General features: G+C 55.6%; 1 protein-coding gene across 2 annotated transcripts in view; it reads left to right on the forward strand.

Moving 5' to 3' along the window:
• SEMA5B (semaphorin 5B) overlaps positions 1-17341 on the forward strand; it is a 141458-nt gene that overhangs the window by 115094 nt on the left and 9023 nt on the right. For both annotated transcript variants that reach the window (XM_056126728.1, XM_056126730.1), the window contains exons 5-11: positions 3876-3938; positions 4143-4241; positions 5516-5729; positions 7036-7321; positions 9694-9829; positions 10649-10856; positions 10930-11137. In XM_056126728.1, the coding sequence (XP_055982703.1) occupies positions 3876-3938; positions 4143-4241; positions 5516-5729; positions 7036-7321; positions 9694-9829; positions 10649-10856; positions 10930-11137 (1214 nt within the window). The remainder of the gene's footprint in view (positions 1-3875; positions 3939-4142; positions 4242-5515; positions 5730-7035; positions 7322-9693; positions 9830-10648; positions 10857-10929; positions 11138-17341) is intronic.

The raw sequence follows: 17341 nt of genomic DNA on the forward strand, positions 1-17341 counted from the left end.
CAGGCTCAGCAGCAAAACTGGAATCCAGAAGACCATGGAGGAATAAATGCCTTTAAAATTCTGATGGGAAGCTATGTTCAACTGGGAATTCTCTATCAAAGTCATCAATTAAGTGTGTGACTAACAGGAATTGAACATGAAAACATTTTCAAAAAAATTCATCTGTATTCCCTTTCCTGGGAGGATGCTGGAAATATGGTCCACCAAAATAAGAAGTAAACCAGAAAAAAGCAACATGACTGCCTCAGGACCAAAGGGGAGATAAAGCCAATCCTAGGTTTTAGCCAAGCAGGGGATCTTCAGGGCACCCATCCTGCTGGGGCAGATGCCAGAGGTAGGGGCATGAGAGAAGAGGGAAATAAAGAGACTCTTGGAACTGTTTCCCTGTACTTTAAGCCAATGATAGTAAGAAGGATTTGAAGAACTTAACGGATTTGGGGAAAATGACATGAAAGTCATGAAATAAACTAAGAAAATGAAGGCAGTTACTCAATCCATGGAAACAAAGTTGGTCAAGAAGGAAAGTTTCATTAGAAGAGGTGTATTCCATCAATTCCATTAATTCTTAAGCATTTGATTAAGTGTGAGATCAGGTCCCCTCTTTGGCCAAAGGCATCTATCCTTGCAAGTCTGACATGCCAGGTCTGAGAGCGGCCGTAGCTCGGCTGTGTGTGAATTATTCCTGGTTTCTCATCTGACAAGCAGCGACTCACTGACATTTCCATCCTCACACCATTTTAGGATTATATGAAGAGGGAATCTAAGTCTTGGCATGTGGGGAAACCTTCTGTGGACACCTTCTGGTCAGAGCCAGAAAGGGCCAGCATCCAGACTCACAGAATGGGATCGACAGCTTGCAAGAAAACACTTGAGACCAGAGCAGAATACTCTTTAAGAACTGATGCATCACTGACCCACTGGGGGGCTCAAAGAATGACTCTGGAAAGCAAAATAGGAAACAGCAAAAATTGAACCCCAGAAAATGAATAGGAAAATGATTTAGAAGAGATGAACTCTGAATTCAAAGAAGATTAAGGACATGATCAATTTTCCTTGCATATTTTTGTATACATGAAATGAGTGTGCCACAAAAATGTATCAAATAAGAGCACTTTCAATAAGCTGACATTAAAATTTAAATAATAAAGGAGTTTGACAGCATGCTTTCTTTCTTCATAGCTCACAGTGCAATGGATGGTTTTAAAGTTAGATATAATTGAAATGTAAACATTTTATAAGTTTTAGATATATAACATGATTTGGTTTGCATATATTGTGAGGTAATCAGATTGATTCTTAGATGCAGTGACATCTGGAGTATTGTTGGTATAGTTGGTAGCAGTGAACAACTTTTACATATTATAACATGTAAAATTTAACTCAATTTGAAATATTAAAATTTATATGAAAGTATCAAATATTTAATATTACTGGTGGATGTAGAGAGGGGAGGTACGTACATGCTTTAGGGCTGGGAAAATAGTGATAGGTTGGGGGACAAGTGTCTGCCTCTGTATCAGGAGTCAAATGGGGAAGTCTGAGAGCAAAGCATGTTTCTGAGGTACTGGGGAAGCACACACATACACACTTCCCAGGTGTGTGCACACCTCACAGTCTAACACACACACATATGCCCGTGTGCACACGTGCGCGCGCGCGCGCACACACACACACACACACACACACACTCAGCTAAAAGAGTTGCAAGTGGTTGTCTTTGGTAAGCAGGGTTCAGGGGGAGGAAAGGGGTAATGGGTCTTTCCTTTAGTAATTTTTTTCACACTTTAACTTTTCCAGCCTCATGCATCATTGCTGTCACAATTTCTAAAAGAACTCTTTAAGAATAAAATAAAAATAAATAAAACGACGCAAACAAGCTCGCTCTGTGCTGCAATCATTATAAATACACAGATTCTTCTCAGGCCATATGTTCTAATTTTTGGTTTGAGCAATCTCGTCCCTGGGAGAGGCCGCAGGGTGCAGTGGAGACTGCCTCCCCCTGGGCCTGTACGCAACCCAGCCCCTCTGGACATGGCTTCCCACTGGCGAGGCGAACAGAGAGCCACGGGCCTTGTGAGTGGGGCGCTGAGGGCTGTCGAGGTGAACACGGTGCTGCCTGGTGTTCCGCTTACACGAATCATCTCATTCCTTTTTTTTTTAAACGGGTTTTATACAATTAGGTTTTTATTTAGGCATCCTAACTTACAAAGTTATTTATTGTTGAGTTTCAGGCACAGGACCATCAGAGACTAATTCCTTTTTTTGATTTCTGGGGGCGATGCCAGATGCTTGGAGGCCGTGTGGTGGCAGGGATGGAGCCAAGGGCCTCATGCAGCAAAGCACATGCTGCCCTGCCTGAAGCGGCCTCACTGCTTCGGCAGTGCCTGGGCTGGAACCCAGGTCTCCTGCAGGAAAGGCCTGTGCTCTCCCACTGAGCCAATCCCAGCCCAAGACGCCATTCCTTTCCACTGTGCACACCTGCCCCTCCTCCCCGCTGGGGATCTCCTCGGAGCAAGGCGAGGGGCCAGAGATAGCACCGGGGTGACTGCGACCCTGGGTCAATGCCAGGCATGGCGTATGAACACCATCAGGTCCCCCGAGCACTGTCAGGGCTGATCCCCAAGTCCCTGAGCACAGAACCAGGAGTAAGCCCTGAAAACCGCCAGGTATGGCACAAAAAGCAGAAGCAAAAGAACGAGGTTGCCCACCTGCCCGGCCGCCTCCCACTGTCCCCAGTCACATTTGTGGGCTGTCTCTCTTTGCTGTCCCTAGAGGTCTTAAGGGCCCTTGTTCCTCTTCCCCGTCCCCTCAGAGCAGGCAGGCTCACTTTTTCTGCGCAGATGAGCCCTTTGTGCTTGGTCCATGGCAGGGAGCAGAGTCCTGAACCCCAGGCTGGAGGGGTCAGGCCCAGCCTGCCAACTGGCTCCTGCCTCCGGGGCTTATAGAAATTCACTTCCTTCTGCTGCTGCCCACTCCCCCCCAACCCCACCCCCTCCCCAATACACCCTGTAAGAAATCAGAGGGACCCGCAGCTCCCTCTCCCCCTTCTCCCCCCATCCCGGAGCTCTGCGGCCAGTGAGCCAACCAGAAAGGAGCTTTGTTAGAAATGAAGAGGTTGGTCGCCCCAGTTTGGACAGGAGTGTCGCTAGCTCAGAGCGCCCTCCCAGGACAGACATGTTTTACATATGACCCAGAAATCTCTGCTGAGCCACCACAAGGCTGTCAACATTGACTTGGAAGGTGCAGAGAAAGCGGGGCGCAGGCGTGGGGACAGAACCACAGTTTCTGCATCCCCAGATCCCAGATATGGGCGACTCTGTCGGGCGCAGGAGAGAGAGAGGCAGGCCGTGCAGAGCTGGGGGGCTGGGGGGAGGGTTGCTGCTGGGTGCAAGGAAAAACCAGAAAGTGGGGGGGCCTGGCTTTGGTTCCCGCTCCAGCACAGAGCACACGGATCTGAGGGAAAGCCCCAGCCGCCTCGTCAGGATCTGGTGGAATGAGCCAGAACCATCTGGAAGGTTGCAAATCCCGCCTTTCCTCCTGGCTGCCTCCCACACGGAGGGACTCTGCCACGCACGGGAGCCACACTTCCCGTCGCCCACCCCGGCCTGGATGGCTGTGAGCTCCGTCTTGGCCACTTCCAGCTCCCGGCTGACCTGGAAAAGGAGGGAGCAGGGAGTCCCCAGGCAGAACCTGCGGGGCGATGGCACCTCGAGTGGAAGTGGGGGTGAGCTGAGAGAACGCTTCCTTTTCCAGGTGCCCCCCCTGCCCCCTGCAGGCTGCCGCACCCCATTCCCCCCTCCTGCCTGTACCAGAGCCTGCTGCCCGCCCTGGCAGTTGGTGGCATGGCCAGGTTATCCTGTGTGTTTCCCCCACAGGCCACCGAGTGGGCCTCCAACGAGGAAACGCGCCGTTCCTGCCAAAGCAAAGGGAAGACAGAGGTAGGTGTCCCCGGGATGGAGGTCCCCAGGGTCACCAGGTGGGGACGCAGCCCTTTGCGTCAGAATAAGTCGAGAAGCAGGGTTGCAGGGAAAGGACACCATAGATGCACCCTGGGCTTGGAGCAGGGAGGATCTGGGGAAATCTAGAGCTGGGGGTTTGGGGGTGCCATACCCACTCTTACTGACTTTCTCTTCTTGCCTCAGGAGGAGTGCCAGAACTATGTGCGCGTGCTGATTGTCACGGGCCGGAAGGTGTTCATGTGTGGGACCAACGCCTTTTCCCCAGTGTGCTCCAGCAGACAGGTGGGCCCCTGGGTTGGCGTGTGGCTGCTGAAGTGTGTGTAAAGTCCAAACTAGACCCGGGGGGTGGGGGGAGGAGTGCTGTTGTGAGTGCATCTCAGACCAACAACAAAGACCGTTTTCAGCACCAGAATGTCCTGTGCAAATCAAGGAAACACTTATTCTCAGAACATACCCTTGAGTTAGAGAGATGGCACAGCAGGGAGGGCACCTGCCTCGCACACGCTGACCCGGGTTCCATCCTCAGCACCTCATATGGTCCCTTGAACACCAGGAGTGAACCCTGAGTGTGGATCCAGGCATAAGCCTGAGAACCACTGGGTGTGGCCCCCAAAACAAAAGTAAGTAAGTAAGTAAGTAAGTAAAGGCCCTCCCGTTGATCGTCGATTTGCTCGAGCGGGCCCAGTAACGTCTCCATTGGAGACTTTGTTGTTACTGTGTCTGGCATATCGAATACTCTCGGTAGCTTGCCGGGCTCTGCGAGAGGGGCGGAGGAATCGAACTCGGGTCGGCCATGTTGGCCGCTTGTAAGGCGAACGCCCTACCCGCTGGCTGGAGCGATAGCACAGCGGGTAGGGCGTTCGCCTTACAAGCGGCCAACATGGCCGACCCGAGTTCGATTCCTCCGCCCCTCTTGGAGAGCCCGGCAAGCTACCGAGAGTATTGGATATGCCAGACACAGTAACAACAAAAGTCTCCAATGGAGACGTTACTGGGCCCACTCGAGCAAATCGACGATCAACGGGAGGGCCTTTACCTTACCAAAACAAAACAAATGAACAAAAACCACATCCAGGGACATAGCTGAAAGAGCGGGAGCACCTCCCTTACATACGGGAGGCCCTGGGTTTTGTTTTTGTTGTTCTTTTGTGTTGGAGTCACACACAACCGTGTGTGTTTAGGGCTTACCCCAGCTCTGTGTTCAGGGATCCTTCCTGGAGGGCCCAGAGGATCGTAGGTGGTGCCCAGAATCAAACCCTGGTTGGCTTCACGCAAGGCAAGTGCCCTACCCGCTGTCCTATGGCTCTGGCCCAAGGTCCTGGCTTGGTCCCTAGGCTGTTTTGGCCTCAGCAGCATGGACACTGGCCAGTGAAGCACTGAACTGTTGGGCCCAGTTGGCTGACTGTGGCTGGGAGTGACCGCCAGGTCCCCTGAATATTTCTTAGAAGTCCCTCCTGCACACACAAATACAAATGTAAAAGCGCCCATCAGAAGTCCACTGTATCTGGGCCTCCTGTATTTCATCCACTGCCCTCCTCATGCCCCTGTGTTTGCAGGTGGGGAACCTCAGCCGGACCATGGAGAATATCAATGGCGCGGCCCGCTGCCCCTACGACCCTCGACACAATTCCACAGCCGTCATCTCCTCACAAGGAGAGCTCTATGCAGCCACGGTCATCGACTTCTCGGGCCGGGACCCTGCCATCTACCGCAGCCTGGGCAGCAGGCCGCCGCTCCGCACGGCTCAGTACAACTCCAAGTGGCTCAACGGTAAGGAGGCCCAGATCCTGGTTCTGATCCAGCCAGATATGCCCTGGCCCTCTTCAGTCCTTCTTCCTGCCAACTTCACTTCATCAAGAGGCCTGTCTGAGGGGGCCAGATATCTGCCCAAGTAGCATCAGGTCAGTCAGGCCCCGGAGAACTCACAGAGCACAGGAGGCCCCAGAATGGGTGCAGGGCAGGGGAGAGGGGGTGCAGGGCAGGGGAGAGGGGATGCAGGGAGAGGGAATGCAGGGGAGAGGGGATGCAGGGCAGGGGAGAGGGGGCGTAGAGGAGAGGGGACGCAGGGGAGAAGGGATGCAGTTCAGGGGAGAAGGGTTCTAGGTACTGCACAGGAGGAAAGGTGGCCAGAAAGAAGAGGCAGGTGGGGCTGTGTGACTTTTCTGCCCAGCTTCCTAGAGCTGAATTCCCGTGTCTCTGTTAACTAGCTATGTGGCTTTCATAAGTAGTTAACCTCCATGTGCCCTTGCTGTATGCTATAAGGGCTGGCAACCTGAGATGATACTAAACTTCCTACACACACACACACACACACACACACACACACACACACACACACACACACACATCTTCAGCCAGAGTAGAAGTAGATGTACCTGCCCCGCATTTGGCCAATTTGGTGGCAATAGTGATAGTGGCTCATTTCCCTGGCACCACATATGCCCTTCCCCCTGCCCCCCAGCACCACCAGAGGTCGCTCCTGAGAACAGAGCCAGGAATAGCTCCCTAGCACCCATGGTATGGCTCAACTCCCCAAAATTGCCGTCTAAAAAAAAAAGTTTTAGGTTAGGTATTTGAAATTTTTAAAGGACTGGAAAAGTAAGGTACAGGTTTGTGGGGCTGGAGTACAGAAGAAGGTGCCTACCTGGCATGCTGCAGACTCCATTTCACCCCCCAGTGTCCCATGTGACTCCCGAGCACAGACCAGGAGTAAGCCCCAAGCACTGCGGGGAGTGCCCTCCCCCCTGCCCAGTGAGAAGCACAGCTGTGAGGGACAGGTGGGGTCACCGGTGTCTGCCCGCTCTCCTGCACAGCTGCATGGCTCATGGCTTGTTCTGTGGCTCAGGTGCACTTACATGTCAAGTGCTTGCAGTGTGCGCCACATTAACATTATAACTGCACCTTGCACAGAAGGTGGGACCAGGGCTTAGAATCTCGAGTCCCCCAGCTGGCCAGGGGGTGGGGGGCAGTGTGTGTGAGGGTGGCATTTGGTTCAAACGACTCCCAATACTCCAGACTCCCCCTGCTGTGTCCCCACCCCCCCAACCCCCACCCCTTGTCTTCGTCTGCTCCCCAGAGCCCAACTTCGTGGCCGCCTATGACATCGGGCTGTTCGCCTACTTCTTCCTGCGGGAGAACGCAGTGGAGCACGATTGTGGGCGCACCGTGTACTCGAGGGTGGCCCGCGTGTGCAAGAACGACGTGGGAGGCCGCTTCCTGCTGGAAGACACGTGGACCACATTCATGAAGGCCCGGCTTAACTGCTCCCGCCCCGGTGAGGTCCCCTTCTACTACAATGAGCTGCAGAGTGCCTTCCACCTGCCTGAGCAGGACCTCATCTACGGGGTCTTCACCACCAACGTGTGAGTTCCGAGCCCTCTCCCTCCCTCCCTCCCCCGGTCTTGCCTCCTGAGTGCCCCCCACTCAGGATGTGATCTTTTCCCAGGCATCTGGGCTCCAGTGCCTTACTGCCTACCTATCAGTGGTAAATCCTTTCTGTTTTGGGGTGTGGAGAGTGGGCATGCCAGGCTCTCCGGGGCCGCTTCTGCCTCTGTGACTGCATGGTGCCAGGGATCAAGGCTGGTACCATGTGCCTGCAGAGCCAGGTTCACCGTGACAGTCCCGGGCCAGATCCGGAGCTGAGTTGTGTGTCTCCGAGGAAGAAGCTGCTGAGGAGAGTCAGTGCCTGCCTGGGGTGGAGGACCAGCCTTCTCCATCAGAGCAACCGACAGGGATGCTTTGTGCTCCTGGCAACGCCAGGGTTCCACAGTCCTGCTCAGTCTAACTGCTAAGTCCGCAGGTCACAAAGGCTGTGGGAGAGAGCGCGGGAAGCAGGCGAGGGCCTCCGGAGGGCCTGAGTGTCCCCGCGGACTCCTGCATGTGAGGGTGAGACTCCATCAGTGTTCGCCTACTGAGGGTAAGGAATACAGCAAAGGGCCAGCAGAGTATCTGCGGGACAGAGCCGGACCATCTGCACTCCAAGGATGCCAGACACAGCGGAGCCCTCCAGAGGCATGGCTGACCTTGCAGTCCAGGGAGTGGGCTGGGATGAGAGCCAGGCACACACTGCGGGGGGCGGGGGGGGGGGGGGCTAGTATGTGAAGAGCAGGAGCAGAGGGGAGCCAGGGCGCAGACACGCAGCACAGCCCAGATGGGCCAGGAGCTAAGGGCCAGGCCTTGGCAGCCATCCCAGAGCTCAGGCCCAGGAAGTAGGTAGCTGAGGGCAAAGAGGCAGGAGCTGCTAAGTGGTCTGGAGAGATATTCGAGTGTAACATCAGTTATTTATCATGTGCTCACTCCCTGCCTGGCACGTACTGGGGGCTTGATGCAGGGATGCCAGCAAGGAAGTGCATCTGGCTGCCTTCAAGAGCTCACATCTTAGGTACAGTGCTGACAGATGTCCAGGGGAACTTTGTTTGTTTGTATGAGCCACACCTGGCAGAGCTGGAGGTTCTTCCTGACTCTGTGCTCAGACATGACCCTTAGTGGTGCACAGGGGATCACAGGCAGTGGCAGGGACCAAACTGGGTTGGTTATATGCAAAGCAAACACCTTAACCCCTGTGATACCTCTCTGGTGCCTGAGTATCCACTTTGATTGCAACAAATACTATATAAAAGAAGGTTGATGTGCAGGGAAATGGAGGAGTGGCATCAGGGAAGCCTTTCCGTAGAAGGTGGTGCCCACAGGATAAGAAGGGATTAACGAGGGAAGAGGAGCATTTCTGCCCTAGACGAAGCTCCGAGATGGAAAGGATGAGATGTCTGAAGGACAAAGCAGAGGCCAGCGTGGCAGGATGGCAGGAGCCAAGGAGCACATGTCCTCCTTCTGTGATGCCCCCGGGCACAGGAGGCACCAGGCTCAGCATTCGTGCTTCGGAGACCTAACAGCCTGGAGCAGTGGGAGAGAGGCCGGAGGGAGAGGGCTTGGCTGCCCAACAGGTCTGGTCTCCATCTTCAAGGCTTTGAAGCAGGCCCCTGGCTGGACTGTGCGTTTTGAAATGTTGTCTCTGGCTGCTGTGTGGAGAATGGATTAAGGGAACTAGACTGTCGGGGGGCGGGGGGTGGTCGCCAGCAGGATGGCACAGGAGGAAGAGGGAGAGGCCAGGCTGAGCGGGCAGGAGGAGGGCACTCCAGGAGAGGGACTAAGAGCAGAGACCAGGGTGGGAAGTGTCGGTGGCTGCCTCGCCTCAGGCCCACAGGAGCCATGGACTCTGTGACTGAAAGGGCTCCTGGATGTCGCTAGCAGAGGCGACGAATCAGGGCTTAGCAACTAGCTTGGACAAAATAGATACAGATATGTATGTGAAACAGAAGAGAACATGGGAGTGTTATTAATGAATGTGGCAGGGTAAGTACTTCTTCATGAAGATTCATTGCTCTGTGTGTGTGTGTGTGTGTGTGTGTGTGTGTGTGTGTGTGTGTGTGTTACTCAGATGTAGCATAAAATGTATTTCTCACAGTGGGTCATGAGCTACAATGTCTGCAAACCAGACCTCACTCACTGCCCGTGGGGGTAAGAGAGGATGTGGAAGGGGCCCAGAGGCACCCACCCTTTCCTTAGCAGCTTTTCACACAGAGGCTCAGGGAGAGTGGGGAGCACTGTCCTCCTTCTGTGACAGCCCCCTAGGACAAGAGGTACCCAGCTCAGCACTGGGATACCTGAAGTGGAGGCAGGGCTTCTGGGTGGGCGCTGGGATGCGGGCAGGACAGCACCCCCTTCTCTCACCTTCCAGAAACAGCATCGCCGCCTCTGCTGTCTGCGCCTTCAACCTCAGTGCCATCTCCCAGGCGTTCAATGGCCCGTTTCGCTCCCAGGAGAACCCCAGGGCGGCCTGGCTCCCCATTGCCAACCCCATCCCCAACTTCCAGGTACAGTGGTCCCCTCCCCCCTCCTGCTCCTTACACAATGCCGCCCCCAGATCACCAGCCACAAGCTGATCCCGAACAGATTAGCACAAACACCAAACTGGAGCTGTCAAGCTGTGGCCACCTGCGGGGTCTGTGGTCACCTCTAAGAATATGGATTAACAAGGGGACAAAGTGCAAGGGGCCATCTGAAGATGGAATGGAGCCCGGAAGGCAGGGAGTGAGGACTGAGCCCCCTGGGGTGCCAGGTGAGCACTCACCTCACCAGCCATTTGGTCAGCCAGCAGCAGAATAGAAGCTTGTGCAGTCTCCACGGGTGCTAATGCCTGGGTCTGGGTGCTGGGCGTGTCAGGACCCAGTGGGAGGGCAGGCAGGCGTCCCCAGGGCAGTGGGGAAGGAGAGCCTGGGCACAGAGGGGCAGTCTCTGTGCCATCCAGCCACGAGGCCCCTGCTAACGGGGGCTCTGGAGCAGGGTAGTCCAGCTGTGCCGGATCTTTCCTCTCTGGGATCCTGGGCAAGACCCCCACACTCTTGCTGCCCTCACAGCTCTCCTGAGCGTCCGTGTGCACCGACACGCCTCTGGGCTATAGTTGGAGAGTGTTCTTGTGTCCCAGCTTCCGATGGACAAAAGGTCTAAGGGCCTGCAGCCGGCAGGCACAGAAGGGAGAAACCACACGTGTTCCCACACTCAGCTGTCGTGTGCCTGGCCCTCTCCTGCTCCCCCGTCTCCAAAGAAGAGGCCTCTTCCCCGGGAAGGGGAACCCGGGGGCCGCCTGCTGAAGGAGGGGGCGCGGGGCCCGCGTGACCCACCGGCCCTTGCAGTGCGGGACCCTGCCCGAGGCGGGCGCCAACGAGAACCTGACGGAGCGCAGCCTGCAGGACGCGCAGCGCCTGTTCCTCATGAGCGAGGCGGTGCAGCCCGTGAGCCCCGAGCCCTGCGTCACCCAGGACAGCGTGCGCTTCTCGCACCTCGTGGTGGACCTCGTGCAGGCCAAGGACGCGCTCTACCACGTGCTCTACATCGGCACGGGTGAGCCCGGCGCCCCCGGCCGGGGTGGGGGGCGGGTGTGCGGGCCGCCGCTCACGCTCCCCGGCCCCTGCAGAGTCGGGCACCATCCTGAAGGCGCTGTCGGCCACCAGCCGCAGCCTGCGCGCCTGCTACCTGGAGGAGCTGCACGTGCTGCCGCCCGGGCGCCGAGAGCCGCTGCGCAGCCTCCGCATCCTGCACAGCGCGCGCGCGCTCTTCGTGGGGCTCAGCGACGGCGTGCTGCGGGTGCCGCTCGGCCGCTGCGCGCGCCACGCCAGCCGCGGGTGAGGGCCGCGCGCGGGGCGGGCGGGGACGGCGTCGAGGCGCGGTCGCAGGAGACGCCGCTGACCGCCGGGCGGGGCGGGGCGGGGCTCTGGGACACAGCCGGACGCGGCGCGGAGCGGGGGACTCCGCTGGACACGGTGCGGGCCGGGGACTCGGCTGGCGCGGGGCGGGACGAGGGTTGCACGCTGGAGGCGTCCCCAAGGGCCGCCTGGCCTTGGGCGAGTCCCTTCGCCGCTCCCGACCTTGCTCTCCGCCTCCTCACACCTCCGCAGGGCTCGGGGAAGATCAATTGGGATTATCTGCATAAACCACTTATCGCCGCGTAGATCCCGCGCGGCCGGTCGCTGGCGCTGCCAACCCCCCTAGATAGAGCTGCTAGCCTTCTTGATTTATTCTCAGTTACCAGAGACTCTCATCGTGGAGACAGCGGCACCTATTACCCCGCAGAGGATGAGCGATGCTCCAAATCAGCCCCCCCCCCCGCACCCGCACCCCCCCTCCCCGTTTTGCTCCTTTTTCTTACTTAGAAGCAGTGAGGCACTCTGTAGGGAAAGAGGATGGATTTGCTTTGGGGGACCAGTTCTGGGGACCAATTCTCCGTACCTTAGGCAAGTGGATTCATAAATGTGGCAGACAGTGACACTCATTTAAAGGGGACTGGGGGTTATTAAAGACTCCAAGGCTTGGGGCTGGAGTGATAGCACAGTGGGGCGGGCGTTTGCCTTGTACCTGGCCTGCCTGGGTTCGATTCCCAGCATCCCATATGGTCCCCCGAGCACCACCAGGAGGAATTCCTGAGTGCAGAGCCAGGAATGACCCCTGTGCACCGCCCAGTGTGACCCAAAAGGGAGGGGAAAAAAAGAAAAAAAGAAAGATTCCAAGGCCAAGCAAAAATTTCCCCCCCGATGCTCACCACACAGGTTCTCCTGAGCTGCACCACCTTGTTTTAAACAATAATCAGAAGCTGCCTTTAGTTGGCCATACCACCTGGGCTCCTGTGGTGTTTGCCATGTGGGCACCTCTTGAGTGTACCCATCTGTGGGAGACAGATGGCCTCCCTGCTGCCATAGCTTGCTCCAGCCTCAGCAGGGTATGCTGGCAGCTGCTTGGAGGTCAGGAGGGCAACGGGAGGAGGGAGGAGGCTGGGTTGCCGAGGTGTGGTGGGAGAATATAGGTAGATACTTCCACTCTCTCCAGCCCAGTGCCAGGCTACACCAGCAAAATTCCAAACACTTGCTAAGCTCTGCCCTGCATTTTCAGTGCATTTTTCTAAAAGTCTAGAGGTCTGACCTGAGGAGCACTCTTCCGGCCTGATTGGGGGAGCACTCTTCCTGGAGATGGAGGGGGGAGGCAGTGGGGAAGTGATTGGACCCCCATGAACTCAGCTCTGTCATCTGCCAGCTCGAAGATCTTGAGTATGTTACTCCATCTCTCTGAGCTTTGCCTTTCTGAGCGGGAGAATGGACATCGTGATGGAGCCAAAGATATCTGATCTCATTAGAGATGTGAGGATTGGTGGAAATAGTCGCGGAGTGCTAAGCCCACCAAGTCAAAAGTGGCAGCTTGGAGTCCCTATTCAGTTTTCATCTCCACAAATGCATTTAGCTCCCCTCTCCCGTTCCCCTGCCAGTGCTCTCTAGGGGCTTCATATCTGCTCCATTGAACAGACAGTGCTGAGTGCCAGCCCCGCTCACGGGCCCTCCCCATAGCCTCTGCTCTCTCCTTATTGATCTTCTGGGAGGAGGAGTCTGGGTCACACTGGTTGTGCTCAGGCCCATGCATGGCTCTGCAGAGAACACCTCCTAATCTAGGGGACCATGTGCAGTGCTAGGATTGAGCCTGTGTTGGCCTGGTGCAAGGCGCTGTCCTATCCTCCTGGCCCCTTAAGCTTTGCTTATTCTCCAGAAGTTGTTTCTGCTTGAAGGTATACCCAGTCTCATTTTTTTTTCTTTTTGGGTCACACCCAGAGTTGCTCGGGGGTTACTCCAGGCTTTGCACTCAGGAATTATTCATGGCGGTGCTTGGGGGACCATATGGGATGCCGGGGATTGAACCCAGGTCAGCCATGTGCAAGGCAAATGCCCTACCCTCTGCACTGTCACTCTGCCTCCAGTGTCAATGTTCTAAAACTCCACCATGAACCATTTCTAGCTCAGGACACCAAGTGGCCTTTCCCTCAATGCCACTCCTGCTGCGGGCTTGTTTGGCCTTAGAGGAGGCTGCAGCCGAGAGGAGGAGAACTCGGCCTGCAATGTGCATGGAGGCCAACTGGGGGCGCCAAGGCAGGAAATCAAGTTGACTGTGACTTTACACCCTGATGGTCCTTGAGCAAGGTTGGAAGCTGCAGGCAGCATGAAAGGGTGTTTACCTGGATCTGTCGGTCTTCAGGCAGCGTGTCGTGGGGCAGGTGGCTGGTCAGCATGAACTTGCCTGGCTTCCAGCCAACTATAAAGTAATGGGGTCTGCAGGCAATGAGAGGAGAGAGACCTGGACATTTCCCCCACTCGTGCGGTGCTATAGATGGTCACGGAGGTTTCCTTACACCTAAACTCGTGCCTGGAGCCAGGTGGAGCATCTAGATGGGAAGAGGTCTGTTTGGACCCTGATACTTTTGTCCAGCTGGCTTTTCTTGGGCCCCAGATAAGGCCCCCTTGACGCTGAAATAAAGTCATGCCATTAAGTGGATGGGTGGTCACATTACGGCCAAGGTACCAAGGTGGCCAAGTGAGCCACACGGTCACCACGCTGTGTCTGAGGCTGGAAGCCTGCCGCCTCTTATGTGCTCTCAGTTGTGCTCTGTTGTGGGTTGGGGTTGGTGGGGGGGACACTGGGCAGTGTTTGAGGGCTACTACTGACTCTATGCTCAGGGGTGATTCCTGGCAGTGCTTGGGGGACCAGGTGGTACCAGGGATCAAATCCAAGGCTCCAGCATGCAAAGCCTGTGTTCAGGGAGCAGGAGAGATGGAACAGCGCAGGGTCCCCCACCGATTCCACCAGGGGTGATCCCTTAGCACAGAGCCAGGAGTGAGTCTTTTTTTTTCTTTTTTTCTTTTTGGGTCACACCCAGCGATGCTCAGGGGTTACTCCTGGCTCATGCACTCAGGAATTGCTCCTGGCGGTGCTCGGGGGACCCTATGGGATGCTGGGAATCGAACCTGTGTCGGCCATGTTGGCTGCGTACAAGGCAAACGCTGTACCCGCTGTGCTATCGCTCCAGCCCCGAGGAGTAAGTCTTGAGCATCGCTGAGTGTGGCCCCCAAACAGAACAAAACAAAATGCCTGTCTTGGGCCTGCTGAGCTTTCTCTCCGAGTCCCAGCAGTTGTGCTTTCTCAGGCGAGTGCCCCGGGCCTTACTGAGTCTTTGTCCTCTCCAGAGTGGGCAGGAGGGTGAGTAGGGAAGGAAGCAGAGGTCTGGAACTCAGCCCCCTCCTTTCACTCAGGCAAATCCCAGCCCTCCGGGCACTCCTGGCACCGGCATGGTATGCTTCCTTCCCGAGCTGCCCCTTCCCTCGCCCAGCTTGCCTGCATGCTGGCTTGGGAGGAACCTGTGCCCTAGCTCGCAGTGGCTCAGAGACATCGTCCCCCCCTTTGCTGGCAGCGGGCCTGGGCTGCCTCTGCTCTTGCCATCCTAAGTTACAATGGCCACTTGCTCCCAGGCTCCGCCAGGACAGCGCCCACTGTGAGTGGGATGCGACATCCTGCTGAAGCCCGCCTGCCTGCCACTCCTTCCATCCATCTCTGTCCCGCCAAGCACAGGGAAGGAACCTTTTGTAACGGCTGCCTGAGGCATTGCAGCAGAGATGCGCTGTGCTCTGTAAAGACACAGTGATAGATGGTGGGTCTGATGGCTGCATTTATGAAGATGCTCGAAGCAGCCACCTTTTCCGAGCAATACAAACTGTCCTCTCCCGGAGCTTCAATTATCCTTTTTATTTTTTCAGGGGAGGGGGATGTTGGGACCACATGCAGCAGTGCACTGGGGCCTTTCCTGTCTCTGCGCTCAGGGGTCACTTCTGGCCGTGCTCAGGAGGCCATGTCGTCCCGGAGATTAAGCCAGGTGAATTCACGCAAGGCAGGCTTCTTACCCCTGTTTTATCTGTGTGGCTCCAGCGCTGTAGTAAGACCACAAGCTTTGGCGTGACTTTTGGCCCGGAGTTGCGGTTGTCCATATGCGTAGGAGGAGCTCAGGCAGAGGCCCTGGCGGCCTCTGAGTTCCCCTTAGGTAGCCAGGGTCAGGGCTGGGGCAAAGTAAGTGCATCTGTGAAGAACTCCACTTCCTGTCTGAGTGAGCTGAGAGCAGGAGAGGCTGAGGGATGGAAGAAGCCTGGGAGTGCGGACAGGGGACAGACCAAGCCGCAGAGCTTCTGCATTTTTTCACTTCCCTTCCCGTTCTGTCATGAATTGGAAGGATCCAGCACTTCGTCTGCCCCTGGGAACTCTGACCAAACACAGCAGTGGCTCCCAGATGTGCTGTTCATTAGTGTCATCTGGGATGTTTTTAGCGATTCCCGTGTCTGGGCCTCCTCCAGTCCAACAGTCCCAGAGAGAGAGGCAGGTTTCTGTTTAGTTTTCTTAAGCATTTACAAGGTTCCAGGAGGGCCAGACAGATAGTACAGGGCTTAAAGTGCTTGCCTTGCAGGGATCCAGCCCCTGTTCAATCCCCAGCATTGCATGGCCCCTGAGCACAGACCCTGGAGTAGTCCCTGAGCACTACTGTGACCTCCAAGGACCCCTCAAAAGAAGAGCCCCCGAGCGTCTGGTTTGCACTCTGGCCTGGGAATGCTTGCTCATTCAATGCAGACACATGGCACCCCCCGGGCTCTGCAGCACTTATCTTGTGTAAACCTCATCGGATTTTCTTCTTTGTCTCTTGTCCTTTCCTAGCAGAGGTTTCTTTCGGAGGGCTTGAGTTGTTTTCGTTGCTGTTTTTATTCACTGCTATGCACAGCTGCTTCTTGCTCCTCCTCGTGTCATTCACGTGGCTTCTCAAGCACCCACTGCTCCCAGGGTCTGAATCCCCTTCCTGACCAGTTACACACAGAGAATCTTCCCTGCATTCTGAGGGGCTGTGTTGGCAGCCCGTTTGCTCCAAACGTCAGCCACTCATCAGTCTCTGCAGGTGGCTGTGATGAGCCTTGCACAGGGTCCAGGTGTCTATTTTGATGGATTCTGACCCCAAAGCGAACCACTGATCCCAGGTGAAACTATGAGCACACATGTTATGCTATTTGCACACAGTGTTCTTGGGTGATTGAAAGTGGAAACAGATTCTCATGCAGCAGAGGAACGCTCTGGATTCCTGGGGGCGGGGCCGGGGCAGAGTGTGCTCTGGAGTCCTCAGCTGCTGACGCCCAAGCATCACTTCTGCTGCGCTAGACGGCGCTGCCTGAGGAGCGGAGAGCACTGGCTTAGTGGAGCCCCCTGGCAACAAGGGTGAGCCAGGGCTTCTTTGTAAAGTCTCTCTCATCACCTCTTTTCTCTCTGGAGCTCAACATGGTGTACTGAACACAGTAAAAATAAGAACTTGGAGGCTGGAATTTTGGTGGTCAAATATCATCTGCCTTGAGTCTAATCCCTGCTGGTGCCTACATACAGTGCGCTGGGTTCCGGCAGCTCTGCATGGCACCACCACAGGGCAGGACTTTGGTGTAGCTGGTGTGCAGACCCTGGAAGGCACCCCACCCCACTATGCAAGACCACAACCAAACATGCATTCAATGCTGTCATTGCAACAACCACAGAAAGGAAAGGAAAAACAAACAAACAAGCAAAAGAACAAAAAAGAAAACGAGAATGGCCCTAACCAGTAACTCTCCCGGGGAGGTTTTTCTCTTTCAAGCTTCTATTCTAGAAACACCCCAAATCTGCAGCCCTGGGCCCAGCGTGTCCCTTTGGCTCTGGCCATTCTTGCTCCTTTAATCACTTATCACTTAATCACTTAATCCCCGTTATTCATCGATTTATTCGAGCGGGTGCCAGTAACGTCTCCATTCATCCCGGTTGCGTGCTAGCGTAGCCCAATGGTATCTGTTCGTTTTAGGAACATGTAGAGCCTCAAACTGATCATTTAGGGTCTTGACGAAGAAGTCTGACCATCTTATAGGTGGGCGTCCACGTGATCTTTTGATGTCTCGTGGAATCCAATCAGTAATGGCTCTAGTCCAGCGGTTGTCTGTAAACCTCATTACGTGTCCAGCCCATCT

The sequence above is a fragment of the Sorex fumeus genome, unplaced genomic scaffold (assembly GCF_029834395.1).
Source record: "Sorex fumeus unplaced genomic scaffold, SorFum_2.1 ptg000063l, whole genome shotgun sequence".
In the NCBI taxonomy this organism is placed as follows: domain Eukaryota; kingdom Metazoa; phylum Chordata; class Mammalia; order Eulipotyphla; family Soricidae; genus Sorex; species Sorex fumeus.